Below are 24,924 nucleotides of genomic sequence, written 5' to 3' on the forward strand. Positions count from 1 at the left end.
CCTAAACTGTTCCCACTGAACCCTGTTTTCTTCCAGACTGAAGGTAACTCGAGTTTAGAGGACTAAACTCTTTATAAGGAGGGGAGACTGTAACGACCCTCATACTGTTTACCGATTAATGACTGATTGAGTACCGATAAACATTGATTACCGTTAAACTGAACTGGATAAAGTACTGAACTGACTGACTGAAAACTGGAACTGTATTGACTGAGTATGTGTGTTAATTGGTATTCTATCTGTTTGATTGTCTCTTTGATCTGTTCACGTGTTCTGTTTAAACCGCTAATTGAAGGCCTTATCGGCGGCCGAACCGGGAATTGATTGATGTTTTATGACCCTCATAATTAATGTGATTTTATGGTGTATTTATCTGAAAACTGATTAGGTATGATTAAATTAGATTAAATATTGATCAATTGCTTAAGTTGGCTTTATTCACCAAACTACCCCTAATGGACCACTAACTCACACACATTTGAGCCTTATACTTGATATGAACATTTGCTCAGCCATTTCTTTTGAGCACATCACCGACTAGAGAGAGGGAAATAGAGAGTGAGAGAGAATTGAGTTGATCTTGAGTTCATTGGTAGAATTGCTTGAGGAAATTGAAGTGTGGTTGCTAATCTAGTTCCCTTGCCTTTAATTGAAGACATAGGTAAGAGAAATCAACCTTTATTGATGTGTTTGAGCTAGTTCTTGCATGATTCATGCTTCATTGTAGAACTAAGTCATGTTTTGGTTCATTGTTGTTGAATTGGAGCTTAATTGTTGCATGCATGTTTGAATTGTTGAGTTGTGAGTTGATTTCATGGTAAAATGGTACTTGCATGTCCATAATTTTGTAATGGTCCATGTTTTCAACTTGTTTTTGGATTAATTGGCTCCTTAGAGCACCAAATTGAACTTTGAAGTTGTTTAAAATTCATGCATGTTTGCATGTTCGTATTGTTCATGAAATTGGTTTGAAATTGGGTTCGAATTAAACACCCTTGGGCTTTGATTTCTCAAATTGAGTTTTGAATCATGTTATTCCATGTGTTTATAAGGATTTTCCAGAAAATGGGCCCAAGAGGATCGATTTTGATGCTTTTGAACTTGAGTTTGAGCTTGGAGGTGTAATCTGGGATTTCCAGATTTTGCACTCCCGCTCGAGCGGGGGAAGTGGCGCTCGAGCGGGGAATTCGAGCATCCAGCATCTCTGCACTGTTTTACAGACCGCTCGAGCGTAGGATTGGGCACTCGAGCGTAATCATGTGTCTCAAGCTCGAGCGGGCGTCGAGCGTCCGTCGAGCGAAGATTCCACCCATCCAGCACTTATGACTGTTTTTGCAGAACGCTCGAGCGGATAATTCTACGCTCGAGCGGGTACCTTTGTCTGCATGTCCGCTCGAGCGGAGTAACCTACGCTCGAGCGTGACCCCTGTTTTCTGAAAAATCTGAAAATGCTTTTAAAAGTACATCTTTGCATCCTCATCCTATTCTAGGCATTCTTAGGCCTAGTTTAAGACATCTTCTTGAGGATATAGATGTAGAACACACCGAGGCAAATTTAGGGATTTAATTATTACCTTTCCCAGCTGTGAAACTTAGAGTGTGTTCAATCTGTTAACTGTATAGGGTTGGCATTTCGAGGAGACGCTCTAGCCTACTGTAGCCCAAAACTCTGTGTGTAACAATTGTGTAAAGATATGTTCAATTGATTATCTTTGAATATTGAACTGAACTGTTTACTGAACTGGTATTACTGAATGAATATATGTCCTTTATTTCTGAACTGTACTGTGGCATCCTTAGCACCTACTGTTTACTGTTACTGTTACAGAGATCTCTGTCGGTTCCCTTGTGGAGCCATTACTGTTTACCGACTGATGGCCATCATTACTGTTCGGTCTTTTAAGACCTACTGTTACTGATATGCTAATGGATGTACCACATATGACTGTTTACTGTACTGAGCAACTGAAATACTGATTGAAATGAACTGTTTTCATTACTGTAAGGACATTTATTCTAAACCCCTTTACGCTTTATGTTATTCACTGGGCTTTAGCTCACTGCTCATATATATATGTAGGTGTTCAGGCACTGGATCAAAGCTAGAGGCGTCAGGGTTATTCCAGTTTTGTCAAGCCAACCACCGTGCCTCACTGCGAGGTTCCAAGTTCGCCATGCTATGGCTTGGGGTGTCTTTTCCCCCGCTAGTCCCTGTCACTGTTTTGTATTACTGTATAGACTGTTATCCACTGTACTGTACTGTTATCAAGGGATTAGATCCCTGTACTGAATGTCTGTAAATGCTTGTATAGCCTGTACTGTTGTGATTATATGAATGCATGAAAAATCTTTTTGGCATATAGACTGTCACAGCTCATTGGGCATTGTTTATTTACTGTATTGGCTTCCGCCAGGCCCTGTACTCTATTTTACTGGACTACTGTTCTGCAGGCCTTCGGTAATCTCGGATTACTGGCCGGTTACGGTGCTAAACCCATAGGGGCGGGTTTGGGTCGTGACACAATGGCACTAGACAACCTGAAGTTCTTCATTGCAGCTACGAATTACTTCACCAAATGGGTTGAAGCTGAGCCCTTAGCGACTATCAAGGAGAAAGACGTCAAACGGTTTGTCTGGCAAAATGTGGTAACACGGTTTGGCGTCCCCAAGATTCTGATTTCTGATTTCTGATCATGGCACCCAATTTGGCGGCCGCTTATTCAGAGGATTTTATGAAGAATTGAAGATCGAATTCTACAACTCCACCCCGGCTTCCCCGCAGTCCAATTGCCAAGCCGAAGCATCAAACAAGACCATTCTTGATGGGTTGAAGAAAAGACTTGAGAAAGCCAAAGGAAAATGGGTCGAGGGACTCCCAAGTGTCCTTTGGGCATATCGGACGACCCCGAGGCGATCTACCGGGAAAACTCCTTTTACGTTGGCATACGGCATGGAGGCGGTCATCCTATTGGAAATCGGCATGCCCACCATCCGCAGTGAAAATTTTGAGCCCGAGATGAACTCTGAAGCAGTCGCCCTGGAATCTAGCTGATGAGCGCCGGGAAAAAGCTTTGATCCACGTGGCCGCATACCAACAAGAACTGTCCAGGAAATACAACAAAATTGTGCACCCTCGACCGTTTAAAGTGGGTGACTGGGTTTTAAGGAAGGTCATGGGCAACACACTGGTGCCAGGCGAAGGCAAGCTAGGGGCAAATTAGGAAGCGCCCTACAAGGTAACTGGTCTAGCGGGCAAGGGGGCATACCATTTAGAAGATTTGGATGGCAAAGGCATACGCCGGCCGTGAAATGCGGCTAACCTCAAACTGTACTATTTTTAGTATTTTTTCGTTCTTATGTAATTTTTTGAGGAAGGATTTGTTTTCCCCACACTGCCGAATGTAACACTCTTTTTGTCAAATATAATAGAAGTGACTTATCTTTACTGAAGCATTTTGCTGTTTTCAATGCCAACTTTATGGTTTCAACCGAGATGTTTTATTTTGGTTGAATGAGTTGATGATTTACTCAACTCTGTGGATTCAACCGAGATGTTTTACTCCGGTTGAATAAGTTGATTATTTACTCAACTCTGTGGATTCAACCGAGATGTTTTGTTCCGGTTGAATGAGTTGATGATTTACTCAACTCTGTGGATTCAACTGAGATATTTTATTCCGGTTGAATGAGTTGATGATCTACTCAACTCTGTGGATTCAACCGAGATGTTTTACTCCAGTTGAATGAGTTGATGACTTACTCAACTCTGTGGATTCAACCGAGATGTTTTATTCCGGTTGAATGAGTTGATGATTTACTCAACTTTGTGGATTCAACCGAGATGTTTTACTCCGGTTGAAGGAGTTGATGATTTACTCAACTCTGTGGTTTCAACCGAGATGTTTTATTCCGGTTGAATGAGTTGATTTATTCAACTGTGTTATTAGCCGAGATGGTTTACCTCGGCTAGATGAGTCGATGATTTGCTCAAGGCTTTAGCCAAGATGTTTTGTCTCGGCTTAAGGGGTTGGTGATTTGCCCAACTCAAAAGATTTGACCGAGGTGCTTTACCCCGGCTAAAGTAGTTGACGTTTTGTTTAAAGGTTCCTGCCGAGATGATGAGACATAGACAACAAAGCAGTGCAACAGTTAAATAAATCAAAACTTTTCATTGATGAGAAACTGAATTACATGAGGTGGGGCAAGCAACCTGGTTACATTCTTTAAAAAAAAAAAAAAACTAAACTAAGGGGGAAAGGTCAACAAAGTCATTGCCGGTTGTAGCTGTCTCCAGGTCGACCGTGGCTGTGGTTTCTCGGGCGCCGGACTCAACCTGGCCGGCCTCCTTCGGGGGGTGTGCTCCTTCGGCATCCTCCTCGACGTTTTCCCCGCCTTCTTCCTAGGCCTCGGCTTGCAATGCACTGAAGACATCATTTACATACGGCACCATATAGGCCGGCAGAAAGGCAGCGGGGGAAGAGGTAAACACGCCGGTTCCATATCCTTGGCCGAGCTGTTTGCAAGCAGCCTTCCAGCTGGACTTGAAGAAAATGTCCTTGGTAGCCTCGACTTGCTTAGTGTAGCTTTCCTCGGCCTCATTGAAACCTTCATTGTTTGCCTCATCCAGTTCATCCTTCCTTGATTGTTTCAACTCTTCCAGCTCGGCACGGAGAGCATCACTTTCTTTCTCGGTGGCCCCAAGTTGGCCGAGCAATTTGGAGTTGTCTGTGTTTGCAATCTCCAAAGAAGCCTTCGACCGCCCCAGCTCAGTTTGGAGGTGCTCAACCAGGCTGACAGCATCGGTCGCCTTCTGTCGGATTCTATGAATCCGCTCCATCACCAGATGTTGCTTCTGGATGGCCTGCAAGAAGGGATTTTGAATAAGTAAATCCAACCGTGCAAACACTCAAAAAAATTTGAATAAAACATGCGAGATTCTTACCTGGGTCATAGACTTGACCGAGGACTTCATGAGCCGGGTGTTAGGCACATGGTCACTACCGGTCACGTCACTCGGCAGAAGGAAAGCTTTTGTTAGGTCAAAGGCTAGAAGGTGTCCTTTGTCGCCTTTGATCGATGCGCTTGCCAGGATCTCCTTTCCCCGGTGCTTCAACTGAGGCTTCCAGGGCGATATTGGCTCAGTTGTGACCGCAGGTTGCTCGGTGTTTAGCTCCGTAACGAGCTCAGCTGTGGGATCGGCGGTTTGAGGCCTTTTCTCGGCTCGGCGGCTTTCCTTGCTGGTCTGCACCGCGGCAGTTAACGCCAGCGCAACCACGGCCCTGCTTGTTTGACCGGCAGCAGTTGGGCGAGAAGGGATGCTCGGTAGCTCGGTGGATGTGGCGGTGATGAGATTCTTGATGCGGCTTCGTTTGGCCATCTCCTCTTCTTCGGTCAACTGGATTAGGGGCACGTCCGGTAGTGTTGGATCGGGTGGTGGAGACGGTGCTCGGAGAAAGTCTGTTACCCTACTCCGGTAGGGAGCTGAGTATCTGTAGGTCGATACGTAGCCGAGAAGTTCGTGGCAATCTCGGTTACGGTACCAGAGCACGATTCTGATGGCTGCTTTGTTGGGGTTGTAGTAGTTGGCTTGCAAAGCTTCAATAGTTGCAAAGAGGAAAAGAAGAAAAGGCATAAGTACAGAACGGTGAAGGAAAATAATTTGACCGAGCAGTGAGCACGACCTACATGTCGAACCGAAGTTCTTGCTGATGTACTAGCCGGGCACGTTGGCTGTTTCATAGTTTCCAGACACCTAGAAAAAGTTGTCGTCGTGCATATCTTTATCCGGGGTGCCAGTTACTATCTTCTCCTTGCCCAATCTGATCTTTAGGTAATAGTTTAGTCCATCGCTTGTATGCCCGCGGGTGTACTAGCGAAGTATTTTGGCTAATCCTAGGTTGAGGCCTAGCCGGTTGTTCAGCTCGGCTATCCCGTTAATTATTCTATAGGTGTTGGTTAAGACTTGTGTTGGTGCTAGCCCGGTGCGCCTCAAGAACTCGCACATGAGAGGATTGACCGGGAAACGAAGGCCGCCTTCAATAATGGAAAGCACGGTGAAAAGGCACTGGTCTAATCTGCCCCAAGGGGTTGTGTTCTCGGCACCGAGCTCGAGATGTATGTCTGCGGGGACGCCGTATTCTTCTTGGAACGTGGCTAGAGCGACCGGCGTGTCAACCAGGAAGCGGTAGCGCCCCATGTGAAGCCGGCTGGTTTTAGCACGACTGTGTTGGTTTGGCAAACTATCGTTTGATAGCTGCTCGGCCTTTGAGAGCCTTAGTGTTGGTGCGTGGTCTCCTTGGACTCTGCAGTAAAAGGAAGTGTAAGTGTAAGTGAGAGCGCGGTCGCGCAAACGAGCTTGACTTTAGCTCGATCATATGGAGTGCCAGACCATCTCGGTCACGGAGGTAAACCCAGTAGCTCGGCCGCTCAAGCGGACCAGATTGTAGCCCGGTCGAACGGTCCAGCGCTCTATTACCTCGGTTCCTACGTGAGTTTTGCAAACTCGTAACTTGCTCGGTCTTGGTGTTTTTTGGGATCAAAAGAAGATCTGGAGCCCTGTCCGCCCCAGATCCTCGCGTGTTCATCACAAAAGTTGAAGAAAAGTTGAGTGAGAAGGGGCAAAGGTGGATATTGGGAGGGCTACATCCTAAAACCTACCCCAATCATGCCCTAGACTCAATATCAAGTGAGAAATGACGAAGAGATTTGAAGAACTTACCAGTTTTGGGGCGAAAGTCGATTCCTCGAGCACGAATTCAGTCTTAGGCAAGAACGGTATTTGAGTAGGGAGGTTGGCACTGCAACGTTTGGACATCAGGAGTGGAAGAGAAACAGTAAGAAGAAAATGTGAAGGGGCAAGTGACGTGTTTATAGAAGAAAAGAACCGCCAAAATTCGAATATGAAGAGACGGCTGGGTTGGCTGCTCGAGGCCAACGAATGGACGACGCGTGTCCATAATGACAGCGACGTCAGTACTGAAGAGACAAGATGGCAAGTTGAGGCGTCGACCGAGCAAGTCTAGGAACCGAGCGTGGGGAGTAACACGGTTAACGCCTTACGAAGGAAAGACTAGCGGAGAATCTACTCCGGTCGGATCATGTAATCCCAGTCACGTTTTTGCGGACGGAATTAAGGGGCAATTGAGAGGGAGATTTATAAGCTGGTTTGGGCCGTGGTAGAAGCCAGGCAAATTAAGGGCCGAGCGTGTTTGGGCTGAGCTAACTTGGGCTTGGCTAGAGGTGGCTTTGCTCGGTCGAGGCCCAGGACCACGTTGGGACCGAGCTACTTGGGCTTGTCCATGTCCAAAGTCGATTTTGCTCGGCCAAGGATCAGGTCACGTGTCTGGCTCGAGCTTATTTGGCCGAGATGATTGCCTGCCAACCCGAGTTCCATGGTTCGCACGTTTAGCTTGGCGGGAAAGACCTTCTATTTACCAACTCGACCTGTCTTGAACTCGGCTCTACCGGAATGCCACTGAGCTCGGTTGTGATGTAGCTCGGCGAATGGAGCCCTCGGACTCGTTACGTAGCACAGTCGTGTGAGGCCGAGGTGATGCCGTCGGGCTGCCTAGTTCCCTCTAATGTTGTCTAGCGGTTTGATTAGGTGGTGTTAGCGGGATTTGTGCTGACAGATGAGAGAGCAGCTCCACGTGTCAATAGGCTAATGGGCGCAGAGTTAAGCGCAAAAAGTATATAAGCGTAACTGCGCCCCCCATGCCAGGGATGGAAGATCATTTGGTGAGATACAATTTGATATTCATTAAATATCTCTGTCTCTCTGTCTGTCTGTCTCTCTCTCTTTCTCTCTCTCATTTGGTGAGATACAATTTGACATTGATTAAATATCTCTCTCTCTCTCTCTCTCTCTCTCTCTAAGTGTGAGCTAACTCGACTATTGGAGGAGTTTTCCGGCAATACACCGCCGGGTAGCTTACCGCCGTTGTATTCTCAGGTTGATTGGATAGACACGGAGCTTGGACGAAAGGAGTACGGACAGCAACGGATATTTCCTCCCCGTACAACTACTTAGACAAGAGCTCGGGATCGATAAATTTTATACATTCATTTATATTTTATGTTAATTTATGTGTTCTTAGACAATGCCACTAGATGAATAGGGAATTGGCATGTAGAGGGCGAATCATTACTATGTCCACTCCACCATTTAATGCTAAATTGCTTCCAAAGAGAGAGTGAAGAGGAAATGAGTTTGAATCAGTGGTCCTCCTGCAGGCGGTTAATCCACGCATTTTATGGAACAAGATTGTCCCTAATTTGTTTCATCAACCACCAATTTTATGATTGCATTTCTCCATACTTGTTGGTCGGTGCCCCCCATGACAATTTTTTTTTTTTTGGGTAAGTTAACCCCCCATGACACGATCATGGAAGTTTTTTTCTTTTTTACTTCTTCTTATAATGGGACCCATTATAAGCAGGACCTTGTGAAGAAAATCCACTCAATAAAAAAAAAAAAAAAAATCATATATTTTTATTTGTCAGCCCATTCATTTTATTTTAGACACAAATTAGTAAGTTTTATATGTATTTATTAATGTAGATTTCAATCAAATGAAATAAGAAATGAGATTCAACAATGCTACATACACAGAATTTGTATACAGAAAAATACTCAGAATATTCAATGTATGGTTCAATGTGTTCTACTACATAAGAGTTTAATCTCAATCTTATATTGTCTCTCCGATTATATTTAAATTCTGTGTCCATATCTTTAATGAAGGAGATTGCATTACTCATCAAAGAATGCATGACATATAAGTCGTCCATAAACAAATCAAAGAAGATACATGTGGAACAACATCAGTGAAATAGTCTTTTCAATGGACACTAACTTCTCATATGTATGGCCACTATTAATTTTTCATGGTCAATTTTGTAATTGTCATGTGTCCACAACCATCCTCTTGTGATAATTAGCTCAATACTCAAAAAAAAAAAAAAAAAAACTAAAGTACCTTTAGGCTAAGGTCCCGCAAGAACCAAAAAATTAGCCATTTCCAAGACTCACTCGAATTCATGAAATGATTACACTTTCCATCCAGAAAGTTAAAACTGAGCTTAGATCTTCTCTGCCTCAGAAGATGCAATGGAACACAATCAAAACATGTTGAAACCACCATTGTTCCAATCCAACAGGACTTGGAAGGTTCTCTGCTTGATTCGTCTCTCCATCTTCTTCTTCTTCTTCTTCCCCGTCGCGCACGCCTTTGACAACCTCACCAATGAATCCTTAGATCATCTTCTCCATGATCTTGCCTCCCAAACTCTCATTCAACACCGACCTCGCACTGGTGCTCTCTACAGAGCAAATCTCCCTGCCAATCTATCCGGGATACAAGTCTCGGTTGTCAGGCTCCGAAGCAAGACCTTGTGGGGCAAAGGTGCTAATTTCAGCCACTTCCAAATCCCATTACACACCATTCCAGTGCCTTACGTGAAGAGGATTGTCATTATCTATCAAGACTTTGGCAATTGGTCTTCTCACTACTTCAACTTGCCAGGTTACTCACTAGTGTCCTCTGTGATCGGTTTTGTGGCTTTTGATGCCTCGAATGTAAGCTCGAATAGTATCGCCAAGATCAACCTCGACACGATGGGGAAGCTGATAAAAATTCAGTTCCCCAACTTGACATTTCCAGAAGAAAGATGTGCGATTTTTAGTCCCAATGGGACGGGTATTGTCAGTGATGTGAGCGCCAGGGGGAATTTTTGTTACAGTGGAAATCAGGGTTATTTTTCGATGGTTACTCCGTTGATGGGGAAGAAGGAGGGGATTTGGGGTTTGTGGGTGGGTGGTTTTGTGCTCGGAGTTGTCGGGTTTGCCGTGGTGGCAGGTTTTGTTGGGGTGGTGCTTGTCAGGTTTATGAAGGTGAAGAAAGTGAAGGAAATGGAAAGGCAAGCTGATGAAGGGGTTGGTCTTGAAACAGTTTCCATAGGGGAGAGTAAAATGCCCTCTGCAGGTGTTATGAGAACTCATCCAGTCCTTGAGAATGCTAGCCTTTCATGATCCAATGCTCTTTTTTCTTTTCTTTTTTCTTTTCGTTCTCTCTTAATTTTTCTTCATTCCTTTCTCAAAAGGAAGAACCGGAAGCAATGTTCTGAAACCCAGGACCGTCGAGCAAACCAGAATGAGTTTGACCATTTCACTGATTCAACCACAGTTTCCACCAGAGTTCCTCCGTACTGTTTTATGGATAAGTCAATGGGTCAATCAGTTAAACCAGCCGATTCAATCCGGTTTTCACAAGATTAAAAAAGAAGAAAAAAGATTAAGAGTTTGCTTTGCCAGAATATTGGACATAATCTATAAACAATAGCAGAGTGTATGCCGTGCTTGGTAGTTTTTCCCTATCATGTTTATTTTTTATGAATTGATTGTTTCATTTATATTTTTTGCCTGAGAACATGTCATTGTTTGGGTCATTATTGAGAAAGACATAATACATACACACACAAAAGCAAAACAAAGAAAAAAAATAAAACAAAAATGTGAGATGACGACAAAGCTCAACTGAAGGCTCAACTCACATATAAATTCATGCTAATATAATAGCTAAAATTAACCAAGAAAACGACTGCTAATAAAATCAACAATCATAAGAAACAAAAATGCTATCCACCCTGAAAAGTTTCATGAAAACTATCCCGATCTATTTGAAACAAAGGTTCTTTTTTTCAAATAATTGATAAGAGAGGAATAGGAAAACAAACTACATCATAGAGCAAGGGTGAGGAAATGACTCATCTACCAAACCAACACTTCGTCAGGCTTGCTAAGTTGAGTATAATAGCCAAAACTATTCCATACACAAGACAACAAAATAATTCTAGATGTGTATATAAATGGGGAGCTCATCAAACTGGCTTGTCTCCTCTTCATCTGAGACATCTAACTTCACATATGCCGTAGTAGGTGAAAGCAAGGTCTCTGAGAATAAGATGCAATCGAGACAGTAGAAAATGTGTTCTTAAAACAGAAGATCAGATATGAGAATATGAACGGATCAGCTAATTAAAGTGCATCCTGAGGTGAGTCCACGGCCCGGACTAAATGGGACCAGTCCACGGCAAGGTTGTTAAAATTGAGATCCCAGGTAGGATCGTTGGGAGGGACTAATGGATTGAATCATAAAATCAGATCAAGAATTGTAAGATCCTACTCTTAATGCAAAATAAAATGAAAAATTATCGATAATGATAATCTTTGTTACATAATTTTAAAAAGATCAAAGAAAACTGATAATTTGATATAATGTATATTCTATGTTAACATAAATTAGAGAAGACATTTGAAAAATGAGTTTATAATCAAACTATGCACATATATATAAAAAATAAATAATAACAAAAATTTTTTTTTTGATAGGATCGGGATCGAAATAGAATCAGGGATTGTATGCGATTCTACATCATTTTATGATTAGGATCGTAATGACTTTAAGATCTTAATTTGATCCGGATCGTTTGGCCCAACTGAAATCATAGAATGGTGAGATCCTACGATCTGGATTGGAATTCTGATAATCATGGTCCACTGTGCAGACAGGAGAGTAGCTGCTTTCCAAAAGAAAATAGCATATCTTCTCTAACATACAGTATCAGCTTCCGCATTTTCTCAAGGCAATATAGCTACAAAAATGCAGCTGGTCGGCGTTCAGACAACAAGAATTGAATGTATAATGAAGTCAAAAAATTCCGTCCAACAACATTGATAAGCCACCAAGGAACTGTAAAAGTTGCCATTAAGAGAGAGCACCGTCATTCAAACTCTGAAATCAACTAATTAGCATCTGTAATGTTGGACTTGAAACAGAGAAAGACCAAAGAAGGCAAGGAGACATTAAAAGCAATCAGAAGTCATCAAATTCAACACAGGGTACTACAAATTTTCAGCTAACAAGCCTGTGCTCAACCAAAGTTCTGAGCAAAAACAACAAATTTATATTAAAAGAACTATGCACCGCACCACGAATATGAAAACCTATCAAACTATAGGAAGTAATTACCTAATGCGAGTGCTATGTCCAGGGTGGCCGGAACAATGTGCTTTGGGAAGATGGTAGGCCCTTAGCCAGCACAGGATAACCAGAGGTGGAGGAGGAGAGAGCTGAGGCAACCATAGAAGAGAGGGGTGGCAGTAAGTACAATTGCCATCCTCCTACGAGTGCCTCAGCTCTGTTGGAGGAGAGAGCTAGGCACTCTTAGAAGAGAAAGGGTTCCAATTTAACAAAGCAAGTAATGAATCCTCAAGTGAATAAAAAGGAATCCAAAGGTAACCCAAGCCATTTCCAAATTTACATTCACACTTCACACAGCTACTCAAAAGACAAGTTGTCAACTTATATGTCAATACATGAAGTTTTCTAGCATATTCACTCCATTGGGAGAAAAGCTCTAATCTGATAGTAGTACCTCTAAAAAGTTGTGTACAGATAGAAATATGAATTCAACTGATTGACAGCTGTCTTTCCGTAGAGATCTAAGAGAAGATCCCATTACCACCTTAACTTTCGATCCAAATCTTCCATCAAAACAAATGGTTATAACATGATCATTATTAAAGCTTTCAACACATACAATATGGCTATGGACCATGCATAAAAAAACTCATGTTGTCAAACACAGCAACTGGTAGATCTAACAAAGAAGGCACAAAAATAAGCAAGCTAGAAGTTCCCCGTAAAGCACACAATCAACAACACGAAGCACTTCTCACAGAAATGCGAGTGGGAAGATATAACTCAATGCAAAGTAAGAGGGACAGCATTTCACACCTAGACCCAACATTTGTACCCAACTCCCTTTACATGGCCAACTCAAAAATTTAGCAACATAAAACAACATAATTTTTTTTGTTTTGTTTTTTGTTTTGTTTTGTTTTTTTTTTTTTTTGGGGGGGGGGGGGGGGAACATTTTACAAATACATCCTTCCATGGTAGAACAATAATTTTGGCATCATCATCCCATAACTCTAGCTCTTTCCTTTTTCTTCTTTTTTCCCCTAACCCATAAACAAAACAAAAAATAAAAGAAAAGATCTCAAAATAAATCTCCCATACAGTAAAACATGTCTACTACCGTAAGACTTTTCAATTTACAATCATATCTCACTCTCAATACATGTGACATATTTAAGTTATAACTGACTCCAAATTACTCAACTCCAAATTACTCCATTCATTTTTCTTTAATAGAACTAAAACTGTGCATCAAAACGATATATTTCTTAAACTAACGTTTCAATGGATTGATATATTATTAGATTCAACAAATTCGATTGAATATGACCATGTTTCTAAGTTGAACATATCATAAGGGGGCCAGGGGAATAGTTATGGCAAGCAAGGTTGTGTAAAATAATATTCAAGGAAGAACAAGGAAAAGCTCATCTTCTCACCTGCACTGGCAATAAATCATTTGGAAACACTGAAGCAGGTAATACTCTGAAGGCATGCATCAGTTATTAGCATCAAAAAAAAAAAGAAAAGACTGCGAGGCTAAAACAACAGTTGATATGCCTAAGCAGGGAATCCAAAGCAAAAGATGCAACTTGAATTCAATAGAAACATCAATAACAACACCCAATGTGCAAACAAGTGATGGAACAATTGAAAAACAGCTCAATTGAGAGCAGCAACACGGGTGTTACTTTTTCTAGCAAGCTTTGTCCATTCTGTATGAAACGAACCGGGGCGATCAATCCTCTCATAGGTATGTGCCCCAAACAAGTCCCTCTGAGCCTGAACAAGATTTGCAGGAAGCCTAGCCCTCCTATAAGTATCAAAGTAAGCAAGACTAGCACACATCCCCGGTGTACTAATCCCGGCTGAAATCGCCAAACCCACCACTCTCCTCCACGCCGCCTGTCTCTGCACCATCTCCCTCGCAAACTCCGGGTCCACCACCAAGCTTGCCAAATTCGGATTCCGCTGATACGCCTTCTTAATCCGGTCCAAAAACACAGCTCTGATAATACACCCACCTTTCCAAATCCTAGCTAATTCCCCAAAATTCAAATTCCAACCCTTCTCAACACTCTTTGCTCTCAACAAGTTCATCCCTTGAGCATAGCTACAAATCTTGGAAGCATACAAAGCCTGCCTCACATCATCAATCAACCTCTTCTTATCAATCCCACTCCTCACAGCCCCAATCTCCTCCTTCAAACCCGCTTCCCTCAACACCTCCGCGGCCGCCTCTCGCTCTTCCTTCAACCCGCTCAAATACCGACAATCCAACGAGGCTGCAATCGTGGGAGCAGCTACCGAAAGCTCCGCGGCCTGCTGGACAGTCCATTTCCCGGTCCCCTTCATCCCAGTCTTATCCAAAATCTTATCCACCAATTCCCCATCTCCATACTCATCCTTCACCATGAATATATCAGCCGTAATTTCAATCAAAAAACTCTCAAGCTCCCCTCTATTCCACTCCCTAAAAATCTCTCCCAATTCATCATTCGACAAACCCCCAACACTCTTCAACACGTCATAAGCCTCCGAAATCAACTGCATATCACCATACTCAATTCCATTATGAACCATCTTCACGAAATTCCCAGACCCTCCTTCCCCAATATAGGTCACACAAGGACCATCCTCAACTTGAGCGGCAACTTTCCTCACAATATCTTCAATATTGAGATACGCTTGGTAGGAGCCACCAGGCATCAAAGAAGGACCATATCGAGCACCCTCTTCGCCTCCAGAGACGCCCATGCCGAGATAGAGGAGGCCTTGATCGGAGACTTGGCGGATGCGGCGTTCGGTGTTTTGGTACCATTCGTTGCCGCCGTCGATGATGGAGTCGCCGGGGTCCATGTGGGAGGAGAGGGCGGAGATGGTTTGGTCGACGGGAGAGCCGGCCTTGACGAGGATGATGATGGAACGGGGTTTTTGGAGAGATAGGACGAAGTCGCGAGGGGTGTAGTGGCCGGTGAGAGGGAGGTCGCCTTCGCGGTGGGCGCGATCCAGGGTTTCGTCCACTTTGGAGTTGGTGCGGTTGTAGACGGAGATTGGGAACCCTTTGTCGGCGATGTTCAGAGCTAGGTTTTGGCCCATTACGGCCAGTCCGGCCAGGCCTATGCGGGAGAGAGATGGGGATGCTGCTTCCATAGAGAGAGACTAGGTACGTTTGAGAGAGAGAGAGAGAGAGAGAGAAGGGAAGTGTGGAAATGGAGATTGGAGAGTTGGAATTGAAAATGTTTTTTTATATGTATGTGTGTGTGAGTGTGTATAGGTTGGGTAGGTAGGTAGGTTGATACCGGTGGGGAGCGACGGACTCGTCGAGGAGAGAGAGAGTGGCGTAGAGTTGGGATCCTCCCCCTTACGCTTCCTCTTTGGAGTCCGGATCCTCTGTCATATTTTTCTGTCATGTTTTCCTGTCATGCTCTAAAACGATATCGTTTTAGGGTAAAATTTAAAAAATAATAATAAAATAAAACAAAACAGAACCAAATCCGTCATTGTTGAAACTGTTCAACTGTTAAAAATCAAAAATTATACTATATATATGAAACCATCCCTATATATATATGTATATATATCTTTATATCCACACAAATCTACAATATATATATATATATATATTACAAATCAACAAAACCAGATTCGCCATTGTTGAAGCTGTTCAACTGTTAAAAATAAAAAATTATACTATATATATGAAACCATCCCTATATATATATATGAATATATATCTTTATATCTATACAAATCTACAATACATATATATATATATGTGTATATATATTACAAATCATAGGCTAAAAAATATAATAAAAAATGTGAAGATCCTCTGTAATACCCAAAATCCCAAATGGGAAAACCCCTTGATCATCTTTATCTAATTATGTATTAACACATAAACAAAAATTTACACAGATGCATCATAACCCAAATGGGGAAACTCCATGGATGATACACATATTAAAGTTCTGAGAAATGAGAGTTTTTGCAAATGAAGGTGAAAAGTAAAAAGAAAACCAAGCTTTGTTGCTAAATCCTACTCATCATAGGGTTCAGTGGAACAAGGATTGAAAGGAATGCCCACCTGGTTTTTCTCTCCTTTGGTCAATTTTAGAAACAAAAATACCCAAATGCAGAAAAGATCCCAAGTCCCTTGTGTTTCTTTTTGGGGGTTTGAATGAATGAATGCTGTGTGTAAAACTTGTACACTGCTCCTCTCAAGTCCCAATCTCTCTCTCTCTCTCTCTCTCTCTCTCTCTCTCTCTCTCTCTCTCTCACTCACTCTTTCTCTCTCTTCTATTATGTGCATCAAAATCAGAGAATGAGAGTGAGCTTCTCCAATACAAGCAGAGAGAGAAAGAAAGAACGAAGAAGAAAAGAAAAAAAAAAGTGCAAAATTTTGTTCATCATCGTCATCTGGATCTGCAAAATTTTGATGTTTGTTGAACCCAGCAGAACCCAGCAGACGCCTCTTCGTCGTTCTTGCCTTCTTTCTTCTTCCACTTCTCCGGTTCTGTTCTGTTTTATTTTTATTTTATTTTATTTTTGAAATTTTGCCCCAAAACGACGTCGTTTTGGGGCATGACAAGAAAGCATGGCAGGAAAGTATGGCAGAGGATCCGGACTCTCCTCTTTGCGCTTCTTTTTTGTAGGTCTTTAGGTTTATTTTTAGGTTTAATTTTAATAATTTGAACCGTTTATATTTTACGATTTATGCAGTATATCATATTTGTAAAAAATCAAATTGATTGAATATCAGAAAACATGTGTTCGGAAATTATTTATTAAATTCTTTAAAAAAATAGTTTGTAGTTCGACTTTTCTGAACACATGCTTTCTGATATTCGATCAACTTGATTTTTAAAATATGAACGGTTCAAATTATTAAAATTGGGCCTAAAAGTGGGCCCGAAAGCCCTGCAATGAAGGAGTACAAGGAGGGAGTGCAAGGGAAAGATCTATGCTCGTGCGGTGTAACCGTCGACGATGATTCCTAAGCAGAACATGAAACGAAGACGTTTCAAGTTAGTTTTTTTATTTTTTCCAAAAACAAATTTGTGACATAAGGATATCTTCCACTAATTTAAATATGATAAAATTTAATTTATTCTATTCATCAAATTTATATCAAATTAAATTTTTACTAAAAAAATCATTAAATTAGAAATGAAAATAAATCTTTCATGAAATGTTGAACAATCTTTTTTTTTCCCCTTAAATTTGATAAAACTAATGAAAGATGAAATATATATATATATATATATATATATATATATATTTATATATTGATCTAAGGAAAATTCATTAAAGAAAGCTAAACGGTACTCACAAGAATCCATCCAACCGAAAATTTACACCAAACAAAAAAATAAAATAAAATACAGCAAGTAACGTAAAGGAAAAAACCTATAAAAATATTCATAAGCACATTTCGTACTCGTGCTCGTATTGCGAAGCAGAGCTAATTATAAAAGTTCAACAATAGAGCATGTTTGGAAGAATTTATATACCCCCACCAGATAGAGGGCAAGTTTAACATCACCACCGATGGACTCACCAACAAACAAAACAACACGAAAACCTACAAAACATAGGCAACCGGAAAACAGAAAAGTAAATCCACAAACAAACCATAAAATAAAGCAACAAAACAGCAAGGCAAACCTAAAGCAAGGCAAGCCAGGAAAACAAAGGCAAACAAACCCACAAAACCAAAACTTTAGCAATGACAAGCAAATCTGGTAGGGAATGAGGTGGCATAACAGGGGAAAGAAGGCGGCGTCCAGCAGGCCAGGAGAAGGCGACAGATAAGATGATGAATGGCGACAAATCTAGCGATGATGGACAATGCCAAGTGGAGGTGGGACGGAAGGGAGACGATGGATTTGACAAAAGCCATGGCCGAAGTTAAGGCAGAGGGAAACAAACACTTCACCGAGGAGGGAAAAGATGGAAAGCCAAAATTTCCAAGTTATTGGACCAAAGCAAGGAAAGGGAAGAAGAAAAGAGGGGTAGGAGGAGGAGAAGGGAGGCTAGAGGCCGCCACAAGCCCCTCTTCCACCCTGATGGCCGCTGCACTCTTGAAACCCTAAGAGGAGAAAAGTTTAGAGAGAAAAGCTCTCAACCACTCCAATTGCGTATTCTCTCTACATATGAAAGATGAAATATTGAACATCAGTATTTTTTTCACTTGAATTGATTAGAGGAGGTTTTTTTGGATAATTTGATGAAAAATTGGGATAAGTTCTACCTAATCAAGCTTTTATCTAAATTGTTGAACAAATTTGATGGGAAAAAAATTGTGAAATGTTGGGCGCTCCAATGAAATTGTAATTGAAGTAATGCCAAATTTTTATATTGTTTCAAATTTAATACAAATTTTAATAAATTATCAAATTTTGGCATTGCTATCAATGTAATTTATAGAGATCCAACCATATTTGAAAAGATGAGATGATGATTATGCTAAAAAATTATGCAAGCAATAGAGCAAAGTTACAAAATTGTAGCATTTATGTACTGTAGTATAGCCCAAATTTAGTAATAACATTCTAAATTTGACATTTAATAACATTAAAGATGCTCTTATTGCAATTCAAAATATGATCATATTTGAAGTGTTTGTTTTGAACTATGTTGGTGATAATTACAAATAAAACATCAGAAAATACAAATAATAAAAATTACAATAACTATTGTAAGGGCTGAGGCGCGGGAAATTCGCTCTCTTTAATAAGATTCAAGCCCTCTGCGGTTAGGCAAAGTCTCACACCGGTGCAGTAGAAAAAAACCTTGACTTGTCCCCCCAGGATACAATAGCCCGACTAAGTCGTATGGTTCACCAATACTACACAATTGGTTGAACCCAAAGCTTTATTACATACACCCTTTTTTATTTGCCTGATAATCTCACACAAAACATAATAAAGCAATCAAAACTTCTTCTCTCCTCCAAGATAAGAAGTTAGATCAATTTATAGAATATGAAGCTTGTTAGGCAAGTGGCTTGGAGGAGAAGACACTTAGTGGATAAGAATAGGAAAGGAAATTGGTGAGAAATTTCCTTGGAAGACTTGAGAAGAAAACTTGAAAGACTTAAAAGACTTGGAAGACTTATCTAGGAAGACTTGTCTTGGAAACTTAGTGGGCAAGTTTCCTTGGAGGAAAAGAAAGGATTAACAAGTTATTTGGAGCCCAATCACATAATATAATCTATAACACATTATAATATTAAAATATCTGCTAACATTTTCCCACCTATTTTAATATTATAAGTAACAAAAATTGAGATTATTAGGCAAATAAGGATATTATGTATCACGGTAGGTGTGCTCTGTATTGAACCTCCATTAGTGAAACAATAATATCTACTCCAGAGCCAATAGTATGCTTAGCATTGAACTATGACTGCTTAAGGAAAATAAATAATTATTGCACACACATAATATTCCAGGTGTTCACATAAGCTTTAAAAGCCAGTACATTACGACATTGTGCGATCCCAAGATTCATGAGTGTGTTTGAGAATTAACCCAAATCTCATAGGTAACAGCCCCACTACCACACTCACATAGGTGAATTCTGTCAGGGGTGCTCCCGTAACTTTGATACCCTACTCAATAAGAGCTACAGAAATTCATTAAGAGTTTTTTTAATAACTTAACCTCTACAACGTTACAGGATAAATGCACTTACATCATAGGGATGGGTAAAAAGTAATTTAGTGTATTTCTCACGACCATCATATGATCGTTTTTCTCATTGAACCCAATTACAGGATCTCTGGTCCCTAGGTTGAGTATCCTCATACATGGCTCATGCTATATTCAATGGGCTTCAACCCCATCCCCCTCGATGTATTCCAAATTCTATCTCTTGCTAAGGCCTTAGTTAATGGATCTGCAAGATTATCACCAGATTTAATATAATCCACATTTATGATGCCATTATTCATATAAGATCTCATAGTACTGTGTTTTCTTCTGATAGGTCTGGATTTACCATTATAATAACGGTTATTAACTCAACCAATTGCTGCGGTGTTATCACAATGAATCAATATAGGTGGAATCAGTTTTTTCCCACAAAAGATTTCATTTAATAAATCTCTCAATCAATTTGCTTCTTCACTAGTTGTAGCTAAAGCAATAAGCTCAACCTCCATTGTTGAATTAACAATAATGATTTGTTTTTTCGATTTCCAACTTATAGCACCGCCTCCCAATGTAAATAAATAACCAGTGGTTGATAATGAATCACCTGACAAGGTATTCCAATTGGCATCACTGTAACCTTCAAGTACTGCAGGATACTTATTATAAAATAAGCCATATTTTATGGTACCAAATAAATATTTTATAATACGCTCAATGGCTAGCCAATGATCACTGCCAGGCTTACTAGTAAACCGGCTAAGTACTCCAACTGCATAGGCAATGTCAAGTCTAGTACAGTCAGTCGCATAACGCAAGCTACCAATCATACTAGCATATTCCTTTTGATTAATTACATCCTCAGCATTTTCAATAGAAAATAAACGCACATGAGGATCAAAAGGAGTAAGAACATGCTTGCACTTATAAAAATTATATTTTCTCAAAATTTTCTCAACATAATGCGACTGATCAAGAAATATATCATCACAAGTTTTGGTAATTTTCATTCCCAAAATATAATTAGTCTCACCAAGATCTTTCATATCAAAATGGCTACTAAGCATATTTTTAGTTTCCACGATGATATGCAAATTAGAGCCAAATATAAGTAAATCATCCACATAGAGGCTAATAATGACATGTGAATTTTCTTCAGATTTATAGTAGATGCATTTATCACATTCATTCGTTTTATAGCCATTCTCAATCATGCAGGAATCAAATTTCGCATGCCACTGTTTAGTGGCCTATTTTAAGCCATATAAGGATTTAACTAGCTTGCACACTTTGCTTTCTTGACCAGGTTCCACAAAACCCTCAAGTTGATCCATATAGATTTCTTCACCCAGGTCTCCATTTAAAAAGATTGTTTTAACATCAATTTGATGAATTTTTAGATCATGAATTGTAGCCACTGCAATTAATAATCTAATGGATGTAACTCTAATAACCGAAGAAAATGTATCAAAAAAGTCAAAATCTGCTTGTTGTTTAAAACCTTTTGCAGCAAACCTTGCTTTATATTTATCAATAGTTCCATTCGGTTTAAGGTTTTTTCTCAAAACCCATTTACAGCCAATAGTTTTATAACCTGGTGGTAAATCTACTAATACCCAATTTTTATTGGATAATAATGATTCAATCTCATCATTTACAGCCTCATTCCAAAAAATAGAGTTAGGAGATGCCAAAGCTTCTTGTAAAGTTAATGGAGTTTCCTCCACATTAAAAACATGATAATCAGGGCCAAAATCTTTTTCTAATCTGGCTCTTTTTACTCCTTCTAAGTTCAAAAACTACAGTATCTTGGTTTTGTAAAAGAGGAGTAGAGGAACCGATTTCAGATAAAATATTTTCTTGATAATTTTGACCTCCACCATTTTTAGATTTAAAAGAAAATTTTTCTTCATGAAAAATTGCATCACTTAATTCAAAAATTATTTTGTTTCCCATATCAAAAAGTCTATAGGCTGTACTATTTGTTGCATATCCAAAAAAAGCACAAGTGCAACTTTCACACCTAATTTAGGTCTTTTAGGGTCCACAAGTCTAACAAAAGTAGATGACCCCAAACCCTCAAATATCTCAAATTTGGCTTACACCCTTTCTACAACTCAAAAGGCGTAACTTTTTTTTTTTATGTGGCACTCTATTCATAACATAACATGCAGTTAAAATTGTTTCTCCCCACAAATTTGCATGAGCACCTGCTTCAATTAGCATAGCATTTGTTAAATCAGTTAAAGTTCTATTTTTTCTTTCTGCTACACCATTAGATGCAGATGAATATGGTGGAGTAGTTTCATGGATTATTCTCAAAGATTGAGCAAACGAGTTGAATCCAAAATATTCATATTCCCGGCCTCTATCACTTCTATATCTTTTAATCTTTTTACTAATTGATTTTCAACTTCAAGAAGAAATTCTTTAAATTTTTCAAAAGCATCACTTTTATTTTTCAACAAGTATACATAAGTGTATTTTGAAAAATCATCACTAAAAATGATAAAATATCTATTTCCACCATATGTTAAAATTCCTTCAAAATCAGTGTGAATTAATTCTAACAATTCAGTATTTCTCACCACACTTTTATGAGGCCTTTTAATTATTTTTGCTTGACTGCAAACTTCACATTTCTCAAACTTATTTGTTAGTCTGGGAATTAATCCTAAACTACTCATGACTCCCACATATCGGCTATTAATATGACACAAACGAGCATGCCAAAAATTCATAGAAGACAGCATGTAAACAGAAACATGTGATTTCTTATTCTCAACATTTAATTTAAACATTCCATCACATGCATATCATTTTTCCACAAATATGCCTTTTTTAGTGATTACATATTGGTCAGATTCAATAGTCTGCTTGAAACCAGCTTTGTTGAGCATATAACTCGACATCAAATTTTTCCTCATGGACGGTGTGTACAACATATTTTTTAAAACAAGCACACGTCCAGAGGTAAAATTCAGCTCAACATCCCCACACCCGAGCACCTTGGTTAAACTGGAATCACCAAGCATAACAGTCCTTTCGTCATTAAAAGGAGTGAAATCTTTGAACCAATCTTTATCATAGCAGACATGCCTATTGGCACCAGAGTCTACCCACCACCCTTCCATAGATTGAACCATAAAAATATTTGTAATTATAGCCACAAATAGTTCCTCGGTAACATTAGCCTGTGGTCGAGACTGTTGTTTTTGAAATTTGCAAGTTCGAGCAATATGCTCACTTTTGCCACACACAAAACATGTTACATTTGTCAGATCTTGTGAAGAGGGTTCTTGGTTCCATTTCTTTTGCCTCGGGTAATTTTTATTTTGTGGTCTTCCAGTATTTTTCTAGATTTTCTTAACTGGCTTCAAGTAACTATTTTTATGAAATTGACCTTTAGGTAAAATATGTCCAGAAGTTAAATTTACCTTTGCAGTGGAATGCTCTTGTGTCATAAGCGCATCTTGTTCTCATGTTTCCTCCTCTACCCGAATCCGTGTGATTAGAGTCTCTATAATAACCCCGACCTCCGATTAATGCTAATCCATGATTAGTTATGCCTAACATTAATTTAGAAGGAACCCGAAATTAATTTGCATATGTATTGCATTATCTTTGCGTTTCTATCTGGTTGTCATAAAATGATCTGTTCATGTTTAGACTTTGAACTGCGAATTGAAAGCCTTATCGGCGCCCAATTTTGAAATTGATTAGTGTTTCATACTAGTTAGAATATATATGATTTTATGGTAGATTTAATTAAAATTTGATTTGGTATGATTAAATTAGATTAAATAATGTTAATTTACACTCGTTTGAGTTATTACAAGTTTGCCACTTAGTGGTTTAATTTGAGATCAACTTTATTACACCTCATTACACTTAGAAGCATCTCTCCTCAGCCATTTTCTTGACCAAAACCGTATGAGAGAGTGAGAGAGGAGAAGTTTGGTTTCATCTAGAGAATTACTTGAAGAACTTGCAGAATTGTAGAAGAATTGCATAATTGAGCCTGTATACTTGGAATTGAAGACCTAAGGTAGGGAGTTCATCCTTTTAATTATGAATTTGAGTTGTCCTTGCTAGATTCATGGTGAAATTAGTATTTAAAGTCTAGACTTAGCTCAATGTGTGGTTTTGAGAGTCAATCCATGCATGCATGCATAAATTTCCATGCTTTGAGTTTAAATTCTAAGATTTCTTTCATGCATGTGTTAATTTCACTCACGTTATGGTCATTGAACTTGTTTTCCATCAAATTATCAAGTTTGATTAGGCTTTGGAGGGTTTGAATTCAAGGAGGTTCTTGCATGTTGAATTAATAGCATATTCATAGAGTTCATGTTGATTTTGCACAAATTGGGTTGCTCTTGGGCCATGATTTCTTGAAATGATTTTAATACATGTTGTTTTATGAGTTATTATATGTTTCCTCAAATATTGGCCCAGAAAAATGAGTTTTGAAGGCTTAAAGGTTGAGTTTCATGCTTGGAGGTCAATCTGGATTTTCCAGAAAATTGACCCACGCTCGAGCGAGGACTTTCACGCTCGAACGTGAAGCCTGAGTACATGCACTTCCGCTCGAGCGGCGAGAGTCACGCTCGAGCGTGAAATGCGTATACCCAGAAGTTTGTGTGTTTTGCAGTCCGCTCAAGCGGGGGAAGCCACGCTCGAGCGAGGGTCTGTGTCACACGCTCGAGCGGGGGTCGAGCGCCCGTCGAGCGTAAATTTCATGCATCCAGCACTTTTTCATAAGTTGCAGTTCGCTCGAGCGGGGAAGTCCACGCTCGAGCGGAGTTTCTTTATCTGCATGTCCACTCGAGCGGGGAAAGCCACGCTCGAGCGTGGACCTTATCTTCAGAAAAATTTGAGAAATGATTTTCAATGCATTTTCGCATCCTCATTCCATCCTAGGCATTCCTAGGCCACGTTCAGGACCCTTTAATGAGGATAAGAGATTAGAAACACACTAAGAGCTAACGAAATAAGTTTGTACAATTAGAGCGTGTGTTTCAAGTGTGTATCTGTTATGTGTTATGTAGGTCACGTGCCGCGTCCTGTCTGACTAACCTACTCCGTCTGTTTGTCTCAAGGCCCACTGTGAGTAATAACTCTGTAAAGTTATGTTTAACTTAAGTATTTTCTGACTGGTATGGTATGATCTGTTTTTTGAAATGCTATTTTATGAATTATGAATAAATGTTTAATTTTCTGAAAAGTATTTGTGGCACCCTTAGTTCACGTGGCCCTCGCCCAGGGGTAACAATACCGCGGCC

General features: G+C 40.0%; 2 protein-coding genes across 2 annotated transcripts; one reads left to right on the forward strand and one right to left on the reverse strand.

The window, feature by feature from the left end:
* The first annotated feature begins 9,109 nt into the window (after positions 1 to 9,109).
* LOC145788956 (uncharacterized) lies at positions 9,110 to 10,030 on the forward strand. The gene has a single exon (XM_082895683.1). It carries the CDS (start codon positions 9,110 to 9,112, stop codon positions 10,028 to 10,030), a length of 921 nt encoding a protein of 306 aa, XP_082751809.1.
* A 3,432-nt stretch (positions 10,031 to 13,462) lies between these two features.
* LOC114272332 (6-phosphogluconate dehydrogenase, decarboxylating 1, chloroplastic) lies at positions 13,463 to 15,354 on the reverse strand. Its single transcript, XM_028213999.2, has one exon. The coding sequence runs from the start codon at positions 15,132 to 15,134 to the stop codon at positions 13,644 to 13,646; it is 1,491 nt and encodes a 496-aa protein (XP_028069800.2). The 5' UTR covers positions 15,135 to 15,354; the 3' UTR covers positions 13,463 to 13,643.
* Positions 15,355 to 24,924: the final 9,570 nt, after the last annotated feature.

This window comes from Camellia sinensis, chromosome 11 (genome assembly GCF_055761805.1).
Source record: "Camellia sinensis isolate YWXY chromosome 11, ASM5576180v1, whole genome shotgun sequence".
NCBI classification, from domain to species: Eukaryota; Viridiplantae; Streptophyta; class Magnoliopsida; order Ericales; family Theaceae; genus Camellia; species Camellia sinensis.

Bases quoted from the DNA above. Each gene is read 5' to 3' on its own strand.
- LOC114272332 (XM_028213999.2), bottom strand. From the start codon at position 15,134: ATGGAAGCAGCATCCCCATCTCTCTCCCGCATAGGCCTGGCCGGACTG.
- LOC145788956 (XM_082895683.1), top strand. From the start codon at position 9,110: ATGGAACACAATCAAAACATGTTGAAACCACCATTGTTCCAATCCAAC.